This window comes from Astyanax mexicanus, chromosome 14, assembly GCF_023375975.1.
Source record: "Astyanax mexicanus isolate ESR-SI-001 chromosome 14, AstMex3_surface, whole genome shotgun sequence".
Taxonomy (NCBI): Eukaryota; Metazoa; Chordata; class Actinopteri; order Characiformes; family Acestrorhamphidae; genus Astyanax; species Astyanax mexicanus.
In genome coordinates this window covers 43719347-43729746 of record NC_064421.1, presented here as the reverse complement: position 1 = coordinate 43729746, position 10400 = coordinate 43719347, and the positions used below count along the sequence as shown (strand labels likewise).

The window sequence follows — 10400 nt, the reverse complement described above, 5'->3', positions numbered from 1 at the left end:
TTTTAAAATGGTCTAAATTCTTTTTTTTTTTACAATGTGTAATAATATTTTTGAGTGCGTCATGAGCAGGATGTGCTTACAACAGTTTGTTACAGTAATGTACTGTAAAAGAAGAGATATCTGAGGCTTATAGCAAACAATGTATGACTTATAAATTGTAGAAAGATCTTATGCTCTATATTGCTCCATCTGGATATCTTAATAAATGTTTGACTTGTGGGGTTGTCTCTCTTTGTGAAGAAATACTGATTTAATTTAATTATTTGTGAAAAGGAATATGCCTAGGATAAGGATAGAATTACTGGATACATGAATTGATACATTTGACATTTCTTAGGGTAAATATTATATGAAGATTTATCCAGTTTATCCCTCTTTGTCACTGGTTTACTGATGGCTACTAAGTTTGTACCCTGCTAGATTCAACTTTAATTAGTTCCTTAACTGGGCTTTAGGTGTCACTATCTCGCAATTACAGTTTTTCCCGAACGTTTGAACACATTTTTAGAAACTTGGCTCAGTTTCTCAAACCCCCCCCCCAATATAGCATTTACAGTCCTACATGTATATGCCACACAAATGTAAGCCATTTTTACTGTATGTAGTAAGGTTGCATAACTGTAATTTTCACGTATGTGTGTACAATTAGAAACATGACGAGGAGAATCAGTTCACATACAAAGAGCTAACAAAAATGTATTTATTATTTATGTATCTGAAGGCCAGTGATTCTTAGGTGACCAAGGTTTACTAAATGGTGCAATTTGTGTTTAGTGATTTGTGAAGCTGTGAGTTAGAATGATATTTGAGTGAGAACATATGAAATTGTGCTTAGAGTTTAGCTGTTTGGAGTCACAATGTCGACACATGAGCTTAGTGTTTTTGGATTTGTGTGCCTAGTTCCACATTTTGTGTGTATATAATGTGGAAAAACTGTAAGAATCATACAAAAGAAAAGTCATGTGAACAGCTGTTTTACTGAACATATGCTTATAAACAGTAGAATAGTATATAGAGTAATCAGACATGCACTTTGTTGTCATTTATGTTCTTTTGCAGGCAGACGTGCAGGATGAGTGTTTACACATGTTATGCATAAATCAAATTACTTTATTGATGTATTTTTTTAATAGATTTGTCACGGTACTGTTTAAAAGTTTTAGTCCTCTGTGTAAATTAAAATGAAAATATCCTTATCTGGGGAGTAATAAAGAGCTATTATTGCCCAGATAAGGAGATTTTCTGCCCAGATAGCTATGATCATATCAACACCTGGTTTGGTAAATCAGGTGAGCTGCTGATAAAAGACATGAAGACATCCACTAGGGTGCTGGCTGTCCAGGAGATATCTGTAACTAAGCTTTGTTCTTCAGATTTTATTGAATCTATATTTACCTGCATCTGTTTTAATGTGATTTGGAGTTTTTTTTGGTAAACTCTCTCTCACTGCAAAGAGGAATCATGTATATTAAGGGGATTAGTGGCCTAAAACCTGTAAATTGTACCGTTATATATATTCACTGAATTATATATCACGTGTACATAACGTACATGTGGTATGCATGGCTGGAATCAGGTCTGTACCTTTCTTCGGTTAAATGTTGGACAATTTATCATCAAATTCCACACACATAACTGCCTGGCCTGCAGAGGACATTGTTCCCTTAACAACAGCATCTTTATCAGAGTGCGTAGTGCTGCTTCCTGTCCCGTTTCCTCTAATGAATGGACCACTTTTGTAGTACATCTGGTTGTACAGATCCTCATCACATGGAAAACCTGATTGAAAAATGCCCAGAGCGAAAGTGTTTTCATACAGGTTATAATCATAAGGTACAGAGTACATTAAGGCCAGTTCTCCCACCCAGTCCTGTGCATCGCTGAGGATCTGGTAGGTCAGAACTCCGACAGAACCGCAGGCAGTGTGTGCAGTTTTGGAGAAGCAGCACACTTCTTTAGTCTTTTGTTTGAAGGTTCGGCTGTGGAGGGTGGTGGCAGTATCCGCTGTAGGTGTAGGTCCTAATACACAGAAAGAGAAATCATGAGTGTCTAAATACATTTTATCTGACTTTATATATATATATTTATATATATTATAATTAATCAATATTTTGTGTTAACAAATGTTTAACACAATTTGTTTTATTTAAAATAATTTACTCATTTAAAAATAATTACAACCCCACATGCAAAATATAGGATGTTGTGTAAAATAGAATTAAATAAACATAAAAAGAGAAAACAAGAATTTGCACATCTCATATGAGACCTAATTTTATTCAAAAGAACATTTTAGAACACATATCAGATGTTGAACGTGAGGTATTTTACCATTTCATGAAATACTTTAACCCATTTAAAACATGATAGAAGAAGTCATATGTCAACATGATCCATATATTTTGCCATTCCAGGGACGAATTGGTCAGATACATAAAAATTATTTTTTAAACTCACAGTGGCAAATTTGCATTATACTGTATATAACTAATATAAACTACAGATTTTTTTATGTAGTTTATATACAGTAAAGTATATATTTTAATCACTGTAGTGAAATGTATTTTTTTCTTCTTAGATACATATTATATTATATACACTTTATGCTTTCCTCTGCTGACAACTTTTATGGAGATGCGCATTTCATTTTCCAGCAGGACTTGGCACACTGCCCACACTGCCAAAAGTACCAGTTGGTCTTATATAATATTTTAATTGTCTGAGACACTGATGTTTGGGGTTTTCATTGGCTGTAAGCCATAATCATTAACAATAAATGAAATAAGCACTTCAAATAGATCACTCTGTGTTTAATACATCTATATAATATATGAGTTTCACATTTTGAACTGAATTACTGAAATAAAGTAACTTTTCAATGACATTCTATTTTCTATTTTGAGATGCACTTGTATATATACTTTTTAAGGGACTAATAGAAATATAATGGCATTTTCCATACTGTCTTTGTAAGTAATTTTTAATTTGTAATTAATTCTCCTCACCATTTTTTCAGGACAGACAGTCTTGGCTTTCTAAAAAGACCGTTTGTAACTTAGTATAGTCTATAAGTCACTTACTTAAACCTTACAGTAAAGCCTATAGATACAGTACACAGCTTTTACAGTGGTATCAGATTATATTTACAGTATCTAACACCTCCCCATTGGGGTGGGGAATAAACGCCATATTTTAAACGACTAGATATCCTTAACTACACCACTTCAACCCCACAAATCACATAGTGCAACCCTGGCTTTATCAGATTCTGAGACTATAATGCTTTAATGCTATTAATAATTTTGAAGACCGTTTTGACTGTATTTATAAATCAGACTGGATGGAGTTAAAGGTTCATTAACATATAAGAATGTAGTCAAAACACCTAAAAAAAAAAGAAAGAAATTCATCCCTGCTCACCTGGGATTTGTCAGGGTGTACCTTTCACTGTAGTTTACGATTTCAATAGTGATGTTTCTGTCAGTATTCATGGTCTGGGATATCTGCACGATGGAGGTGCTGGCCAGGGATGCTCCAGCAATAATAGCTGATGCTAAAAGTGCCATTACCTGTTAACATAAACTCATCTCATAAAGAAGCATTTGTAATTACTAGCAAATAAATTATTCTGATGTTATTTATATATGTATAACAGCTGTTTCATGAGCATTAGGAAGTGGCCCCTGGTGAAGCCACTGTTTGGAAGGTTTTAAATGCCACCTAGTGGTTGTTGTAGAATATTTCAGCTGGTGTGGGCCAATGGAGTGAATTTTGTGCCAATGGTTTTATGCAAAAAAAAAAAAACATAATAACAATAATAATAATACACAATACATTTTTTAAGAATCAAAAGAAAAAAGTGTATGTTGCAAATTTAAAATATTAAAATAATATAGCAAATATACATTTTATTTTTAAATACATATTGTTATTTTATTATTACTTGAAAATGATTTCAGTTTGATCATGCTTTCATTTTTGTGTTTTCGAGGATTTTCTGTAAATTCTTGTGGATTTTCTGTGAATTAATTAGCTAGATAATATACCTTTATGTAAAGCCTGCAATCCCGTTATTTACACCTTATCTCTGGTGAGCCAAAATCACACCACCTTAAGTATAACCATTAAATGCTGAAGTATATGAAATTGTTAGCTATAGTAATGAAAAGGCTAATCAAATAATGCTATCTAGTACCTACCTAGAGGCACAATAACTCACTGACTAGTGAACTCAATGGCTAGGTAACTCACTGATTAGGTAACTCACTACCTCACTGACTAGGTAACTTACTGACTAGGTATCTAGCTAACTTACTAACTCAATGACTAGGTAACTCACTGACTAGGTAATTCACTAACTTAATGACTAGGTAACTTACTGACTAGGTAACTCACTAACTTAATGACTAGGTAACTCACTGACTAGGTAACTCACTAACTTAATGACTAGGTAACTTACTGACTAGGTAACTCACTAACTTAATGACTAGGTAACTCACTGACTAGGTAACTCACTAACTTAATGACTAGGTAACTCACTACCTCACTGACTAGGTAACTTACTGACTAGGTATCTAGCTAACTTACTAACTCAATGACTAGGTAACTCACTGACTAGGTAACTCACTAACTCAATGACTAGGTAACTCACTGACTAGGTAACTCACTAACTTAATGACTAGGTAACTCACTGACTAGGTAACTCACTAACTTAATGACTAGGTAACTCACTAACTTAATGACTAGGTAACTCACTAACTTAATGACTAGGTAACTTACTGACTAGGTAACTCACTAACTTAATGACTAGGTAACTCACTGACTAGGTAACTCACTACCTCACTGACTAGGTAACTTACTGACTAGGTATTTAGCTAACTTACTAACTTAATGACTAGGTAACTCAATGACTAGGTAACTCACTGACTAGGTAACTCACTAACTTAATGATTAGGTAACTCACTGACTAGGTAACTCCCTCACTGACTAGGTAACTCACTAACTTAATGATTAGGTAACTCACTGGCTAGGTAACTCCCTCACTGACTAGGTAACTTACTGAGTAGGTATCTAGCTAACTTACTAACTCAATGACTAGGTAACTCACTGACTAGATAACTTACTAACTCAATGACTAGGTAACTACCAAAATTTAAGCATTAATATTTATAGCACTTTAAGGTGCTGGGCGGTCGGGGACCCTTTTGTGGGGTGCACTTCCTGTACCTCACTCATCTCTTTCCCGGGGTCTCTCACTTCCTGGCTTGCGGCATTCAGCGCGGTTGGATCAGCGCGGTTTTGGATCACTTCTAAAGTCGCCGGACTAGCGGCGCTGGGTTTTGTGCTTCGGCTGGTGAGGTTTCCCTTTTAGTTTGATCAGTGATAGCGGCTGCGATGCTCTGCTGTGCCTGCCGGTGCTCTCTGCTCTGGCTGCTGCTTGCTGTACGTGCTGTCTGCTGTAGCTGCTGTACCATTTTCTGCTGTCTGCATACTGATCCTCGCTGATCCGTGTTGCTGTTTTGTTTCATTAGTTTTGTCTCAGTTTCTGTTTGGATTAATTTTGATTTAAATTAGTTTCTTGCTTTGTCTTATTTGTTTTGATTCGTTTTGCTTTGATTTAGTTTTTGCTTTTTCATTAGTTTTTGTTTTGATTTATTTTGGCTAATTCAGTTTGTGCTTTCTTATTGATTTATGTTGGCTTTTCATTTTTTTGTGTTATTTAGTTTTTTTTTTTCTTAGTTTCTTAATTTTGCCTTTTTTTTGTCTAATTTTGTATTTTGTTTTCCATATTTTTGATTAACCTAATTTATCTATCTTCTGTGTGTCTAACCTTTTGTGTTGGAGTTTGAGTTAATTTGGGTATTCCTTTCTTTGGAGCTCTTTTCTTTAATTGCGTTTCTATTTTGCTTTGTATATTTCTTTTTGTTGTAACTTGACTTTTGAGTGTGGGTTTATTTTGTGGGGTTATTCTCTTTTGAGGATTATTTTGGTCAGTTGGAAGCCTTCCCTTGATTTTCTTTATATTTTGTGTTTGGTTTGCTAGTAATTTGGTTTAATTCCTATTTTTCTCTGCCTAGTTTCTTTTTTTTTCCCCGTAATTGTGGGTGTTTGTGTAGGTGATGTTTTTTCCCCTGCTGTCCTTCTGTCCTGGTAAGCCCTCAGTCCTGATATATTTCTTTTTTTTTTTTTGTCGATTTGTGATTCTAGGTGTGTAATCTTGTTTTAATAATTGTTAATAAAACTTGTTTTAATTTGGAAACTACGTCTCTGGTCTCTAAGTGTCTTGGGCCTGTGTGTTCTTGTATTTCCTAAGAGGGAAATTTCCTCTAGGTGGCGTAGTCGTTCACTATTCATTTAATAAATATTTATTTATTCACTCCTCTTGCCACATACTCTTTAAATAAAACTGACACTAACGTTGATATAGGAACTTTGTAGAGCATTTTGGGCCCCTTCTAACTGATTAGTGCCATTGTGTTATTATCTCTGCAGACAGAATGGCTTATGGAGCAGTTGCGGCTGCAGCGGCTGTAGTGGGAGGATCCCTCTTAAACACCACCATTGAGGAAATATCCAAGCAACTACGCATCGACAGGAACATCTCAATTCAGCTCAGCAATTGCAGCCATAAATACATCCTAACAAACCCGAGGTTAATAAAAAAATAAAATATTACCTTATTATTTCAGTTATTCACTTTGGTGTTATGCTATGACTTGATGAATTTCTTTATACAGTAAATTACAACATACTGATTACAACATACTCATGTGCTTACACTCACTGGCCATTTTATTAGAAACACCTATGCTGGCTCTGCAGGCTAATTGCTACCAATATGATCCGGAGATCACTAGTTCAAATCCTGTTCATGTAGCTTGCCATCGGCTACCGGAGTCCTGAGAGAGCACAATTGGTCTTGCTCTCTCTATTTGGGTAGATGGTGATCTTTCCCCTCATCACTCCCAAGGGTGATGTCGATCAGCACAAGGCATCTGTGAGCTGATGTATCGGAACCGAGTCGATGCGCTTTCCTCCGAGCGCTGTGATGCTACTTGATAATGCTGAATCAGCAGCAGTTAAAAAAATGTATCAAAAGAGGCATGTGCTAGTATTCATCCTTCCTGTGTTGGGGTATCACTAGTAATAGGTGGAGTCCTAGTGAGTGGGTTGGGTAATTGGCCTTGTAAAATTGGGGAGAAAATTGAAAAAAAAGAAAAAAGAAACCCCTATGCGCTTGTGCTGTCTCTTACCAGCCACTGTATTATAAACTCCCTGTGCTTCCACTCACCTTCTTAATAGTTTCACTCACTGGCCACTTTATTAGAAACACCTACTGTCTTGTGCTTCCACTCACTGGCCACTTTTATTGTGGAGAAAAATGAAAAATTGTTATACTGTATAATATGATGGGGCAAGTCCATTATGCAAATATAGTCAGGGTGCAATAGGAAAGCTGTAACTTTTGTGTAACATACTAAAAAAATTGTATTGTAAGTCTTAGATGTTTAGTTTAGGTAATCCAAGATGCATTATGTTCTGCAGTTTTACAACAAAACATCTTTTAAACAGTAATGTACTGTATAATTTTACTGTAAAAAATACAGCAGTTGGTTACAGTGTGTCTGTTTCTGATAAAGTGGCCAGAGCATGATAGGATGCTGGATGTTTTATGTATCTTTTTGTTTATTAGGGTTTTCACCAGAAGTGGATATTCACACAACCCCCCTCAGCCTACGATACAGAAGAGGACGATCGAGGCGTGTTCCTTCACCAAAACCGCAGGAACAGCATGCGGAGCCGTCGGGGTCCTGACCTACGAGATCTGCAGACACGAAGACAAACACTGGGTTGGAGAACTGATGATAATGTTCTCCGTGCCGTACGACTACAACCTGTACGAAAACTGGTTTGCTCTGGGCGTCTCTAAAGATCGCATTTCCTGCAACAAGCAGCTGTTCCACCAGATGTATTACGATAACGGCTCCTTCACCAGAGCCAAAAGCACAGGCAGCGAAATCAAGTTCTTGGGGAAACACGCTTACGTGAAGGGAACGATGTCTCCTGGAGGCAGCTCCATTATGAAGGTGGAGTTCTGGGACTTGGAGACACACCAAAACTATCCGTACGATCCAAATTACATAATGATAAAGTAGACACTTGGTGGCAGAAACTGGTCCCATGGTATGTTTTTTATGTGTAATGGTTATAATGTAAATGTGTTTTAACCAATCATTTTAAAGTGCTTTATTACGGTTGCGTGTTGCATTGTGGTTGCATATTGTTGTCTAATTCTTAGAATTCTCCTTTATCTGCGCATTTGTTTGCCATATAACTTATTCTTTAAGTTAACAATAGCGTTTCAACTCCAGATTTTTCAGTCCGATTGCATGATACATGCTGGTGTACAAATTTTTGGTAAGCATGCCCATCTACAGTACCTTTGTATGACCAATTCTCTTCATTTTGGATAGGGCAGGCCCACCGAACACATTTTCACTGTTGTTTTAAACGACACTCGTTTATTTGCCACTTTTTATCCCTTGTTCCTCCCATTCACTCCTATTAATTTTCATATCCATTCAAGCAATATATTTCTTTGTCCTGACAGCCAACAAAATGTATTATATACTTTCTCAGGGCAGTCAACTGAACTCTACTCCTGAGAAACTTTCATGAGATTGATTCTTCTAAGCCCCGCCCACCCATGAAACCTGTGCCAAAACTCAAAAGCATAAAACTGAAGCAGAAGCTTCAGAAACAGAAGATTTCAGAAACAAAAGTCTTAAAAATTCACAAAAACAAAAATGAAGGCAAAAGGTGACAAAATCCAAAGTGAAATGTTTTCAAAAAACAGCAAAGAATAATAAAGCAACTAAGTATATTTAAAATATACAATTTAAATAGTTCTTCACTTTTGCAACATACACTTTTTCCTTTTGATTCTTAATATTTTGATTGTGGATTAAATTTTTTGCGTAAAACTTTTAGCACAAAATACACCCTATGTGGGCCTTTGTTATTCTCTGAGAGAAGCCTGTTCACAACTAAATGATGATGGGTTCAGTTCTCCACTGTTCTAGAGTCAAACTGAATGTATTCAATTGAGCTGTCCATTTCACACCATTCCTGAGCTAAACCCCTCCTCCAACCCCCTTCCAACAACAACAGTGAGTTAGCATAAGTGCATGCACATGTACAGTATGACAAAGCAAAAAAAAAAAAAAAAAAAAATATATATATATATATATACATATATATATAAATATTCCAATGCACAGGGAGACACACAGTACCTGGAGATGGAGAAAAAGGTCAGCTCCTTTTCTGGTGGAGAATCATAAATCATGCTCAGACTGAATGCTAGTGTCCTGTGAGGATGCTGGGGTTCTGTCCAGTCCCGGGGGGACCCAGCATGCAGTTCTGCAGCTCAAAGCACTAAATTGCAGGGGTAAGTGGGCAGGGTACCTGCCAGTCATTTTCAACTACAGCCAATCAGATAAAATGCTACATTTTTGTTCTTAAACATTTATAACTAAGCCATTCTCTACCTTTCTATAACATTCTATAATTTCTACTGTGGATATTTGCCTTTAGAAGACACTAGTGCAGTTTTACACTGACTGAAAAGAAAATTATTGTTAAACATACAGAAAAGTCAGAAGGCACAATTCCTGTATTTGTATTATGTTACCAGCTTAGACAACTACTGTGCTGCTTAATTCCTTCATTAATAGTTTATCTATAAGCAAACTCGAGTGAAACTGAAACAAATTTCCAGCTAAATAACTAGATTAACAGTTAATATTATAGGTTTGTCTTAACTAGCATACTGTACCTCACGTCTTCTTACGTTTTATGCACTGTTAAAGTTAATAAGTATTTAATTATTTAAATTTAACAATTTATTTATGTTCCCACTGATACCTTGAATGATTTCATTGATGTTATGCACTGTAGGATAAGAAATACAAACTGATTTCCCCAAAAATCATCAGTGTTTTCAGTGTATTAAGGAGCAATAAAGCCACTCTGCTGAAGTATAACATTAAACAGGAGTTTCAGTTTAGATATCCAGCACTGGGGATAAGCACCTGTAGCCTGCTGCTAAAACCGACTAGCACTGCTGGAGCAGCAATAGCATTAGCCGCTAACCGCAGCGCTAGCTGTTTTGCAATTCAGAGGTGAGTCTATCAGACTGTAGCTTGTTTACTGTGATAAAACAAGCTCTGTGCGATGAACCGTTAGCTAATGTCGGCCTGACTTACCAGAACACTCGGGGTTCCTCAGAGTAGCCCTGTCGGGTGGCATTTATTAGCGCTAACCACGGCTAACCGCTAATGCTAATGCTTCTGCGCCCAACCTTTGTTGAAATCTGGAAATCTAAGCTTACTGTAAAT

At 36.3% G+C, this 10400-nt stretch overlaps 2 protein-coding genes across 3 annotated transcripts; one reads left to right on the top strand and one right to left on the bottom strand.

Moving 5' to 3' along the window:
- Positions 1–958: 958 nt before the first annotated feature.
- Positions 959–5307, bottom strand: LOC103027147 (uncharacterized). The gene is given in 4 exon segments (XM_007258943.4): positions 959–1975; positions 1977–2019; positions 3421–3569; positions 5227–5307. Coding segments are annotated over 4 exon segments (582 nt in total). The 5' UTR covers positions 5236–5307; the 3' UTR covers positions 959–1594.
- Positions 5308–5321: 14 nt separating this feature from the next.
- On the top strand, positions 5322–8670 carry LOC103026664 (uncharacterized). Of its 2 annotated transcripts, none has more exons than XM_049463925.1 (3): positions 5322–5353; positions 6493–6652; positions 7694–8670. In XM_049463925.1, the coding sequence occupies exons 2-3, from the start codon at positions 6498–6500 to the stop codon at positions 8154–8156; spliced, it is 618 nt and encodes a 205-aa protein (XP_049319882.1). In that variant the 5' UTR covers positions 5322–5353; positions 6493–6497; the 3' UTR covers positions 8157–8670. The 2 variants fall into 2 exon arrangements, with proteins under 2 accessions (XP_049319882.1, XP_049319881.1); XM_049463924.1 differs by lacking the exon at positions 5322–5353 and adding an exon at positions 5445–6150.
- The last annotated feature ends 1730 nt before the right edge of the window (positions 8671–10400 follow it).

Excerpts from the sequence above, each read along its gene's own strand:
- LOC103026664 (XM_049463924.1), top strand. The coding sequence starts at position 6,120 with ATGTTTTTTCCCCTGCTGTCCTTCTGTCCTG. Across the intron at positions 6,151-6,492 it reads CCTGCTGTCCTTCTGTCCTG|ACAGAATGGCTTATGGAGCA; the intron begins GTAAGCCCTCAG and ends TTATCTCTGCAG. Across the intron at positions 6,653-7,693 it reads TACATCCTAACAAACCCGAG|GGTTTTCACCAGAAGTGGAT; the intron begins GTTAATAAAAAA and ends TTTGTTTATTAG.